At 45.1% G+C, this 1899-nt stretch overlaps 1 protein-coding gene across 1 annotated transcript in view; it reads left to right on the top strand.

The window, feature by feature from the left end:
• Positions 1-1581, top strand: part of LOC119588052 (glycine-rich cell wall structural protein-like) — a 28914-nt gene extending 27333 nt beyond the window's left edge. Inside the window, exons 6-7 of the mRNA XM_037936750.1 lie at positions 975-1164; positions 1404-1581. Coding sequence (XP_037792678.1) covers positions 975-1164; positions 1404-1452 — 239 coding nt within the window. The 3' untranslated portion in view covers positions 1453-1581. The remainder of the gene's footprint in view (positions 1-974; positions 1165-1403) is intronic.
• Positions 1582-1899: the final 318 nt, after the last annotated feature.

Below are 1899 nucleotides of genomic sequence, written 5' to 3'. Positions count from 1 at the left end.
CTTACGGTCCTCACCGATGAGGCTTCTTCGAAGGCACTCGGTTTTCCCTCAATGAAGCTGCAGTGTCAACGGCATCTTGCTCTGCTCTTCCTAGAAACCAAATGACTTTTTTTGCATTGTCTGACAGCTCCATGTTGCATTAACTGGCAACTGCAACATCCCTGAAAGAAAATCAAGTATAAATAGTCACACGATCCAGTGTGGACATCAGCTCTTGAGCACGGAGAACTGAGTATCATGAAGAACCATCGGTCTCTGGTAGGTGTAACGGTGCCTTTCTTTTTTTTAGTTGTTCTATTTTCTGAAATAACATTTTAGGGATTACAGTGTAAACGAAAAGTCGACATTCTTAAGAATAATAAAAGCCTACATAGAAAGAAAAGGCTTAATCAAATATAATGATTTTTTCTCCATGACTATTTGACAGATCGCCTCCGCGGCCGCGATGGCGCTGCTGTGCTTGGCTGTGGCCGAGCCCGTCCCTTATGGCGGCGGACGGAAAGGCCACGGCGGGTCCGGGTCTGGCTTTGGCAGTGGAGGAGCCGGGGGTGGAGGAAGAGGAGCTGGTGGATCAGGCTTCGGAAGTGGAGGAAGTGGATCTAGTTCCGGTGGATCAGGCTTCGGAAGTGGAGGAAGTGGATCCAGCACTGGTGGATCAGGTTTTGGAAGTGGAGGACTGGGATCCAGCACTGGTGGATCAGGTTTTGGAAGTGGAGGGTCAGGCTTAGGGGGTGCCGGTAGTGGGTCTAGTGGATTTGGATCAGGCTCTGGGAGTGGAGGATTAGGTGGATCAGGATTGGGTGGAAGCGGAGGTGGTGCTGGACAAGGTTACAGCGGCAGCGGTGTTGGTGGCAGTGGAGGCCTTGGAGGAGCTGGTGGAAGTCTTGGTGGTGGCAGCAGTTTTGGGTCCACAGGTGGACTTGGTGGCAGTGGAGGCGTTGGTGGCGGCATTGGTGGAGTCAGTGGCAGTGGAGGAGTTGGTGGCAGCCATGGAAGTGGTGGAAGCCTTGGAGGTGGCAGCAGTTTCGGTTCCAGCGGAGGACTTGGAGGCAGCGGAGGTCTTGGAGGTAGTGGTGGCTTCGGAGGTAGTGGCGGAGTTGGTGGCAGCAGTGGTGGCTTCGGAGGAGGCAGTGGCAGCGGCCTGGGTGGTTCTGCAGGTGGAAGGTAAGCTAAATGTTATATACTTTTCCACAGGGTTTCCTTTAAGAGTAATGCATATACAAAAGTTGTTTTCTTCTTTGCTCTAGTCTTTTCAATCCTTATTTTCGAATAGACAGACTTCAGTATACATGTCAGTGGGAAATCATAGTTATGTTTTCTACTTTTTTATTTAATTATATAAATATTCATCTCTTAATTCATCTGTTTACTTAACTTTTTAAGGTTCATCTTTCCTTTTACAGCAAAGGCGGAAGCGGCCACCTTAGCACCAGTTACGGCGTACCTAATTAGTACATGAAACGGGTAACTGACTCAACAGGGAATGTTATTGCTGCTTGTATGTCGATGTGCACATCCACTTATGTACATGTGTGAACATGAGCTATAATTTTCTGACAACAATAAAATGTTGATGTGTGAGTAATGACTCATTTTCCGTGGAACCCAATGATGACAGTTGAAAATAAAGACTAAATTTAGAGAGAAAAGTAAAAACAACAATTATATTGATTAATATAGATGTGGTTTATATGTGTTTCAGCAAGTCATTAACAATGAAAAGAAAAGCAAAACTAACATTCAGTTTGCTGTGAAACCTTAATTAAGCAAGACAAACTCAGCTACAAAGGACGTAAAATATTGATTAAATGAATGAACAAATAAACGAATAGCTATATAAAATCAGAGAAATAACAAATTATCAATAAAGTGGATCACTGATATTGACTTTACTAGAAG

The sequence above is a fragment of the Penaeus monodon genome, chromosome 23 (assembly GCF_015228065.2).
Source record: "Penaeus monodon isolate SGIC_2016 chromosome 23, NSTDA_Pmon_1, whole genome shotgun sequence".
NCBI lineage: Eukaryota > Metazoa > Arthropoda > Malacostraca > Decapoda > Penaeidae > Penaeus > Penaeus monodon.
The sequence above is the reverse complement of the archived record's forward strand: the minus strand, read 5'-3'. Positions and strand labels throughout refer to the sequence as shown.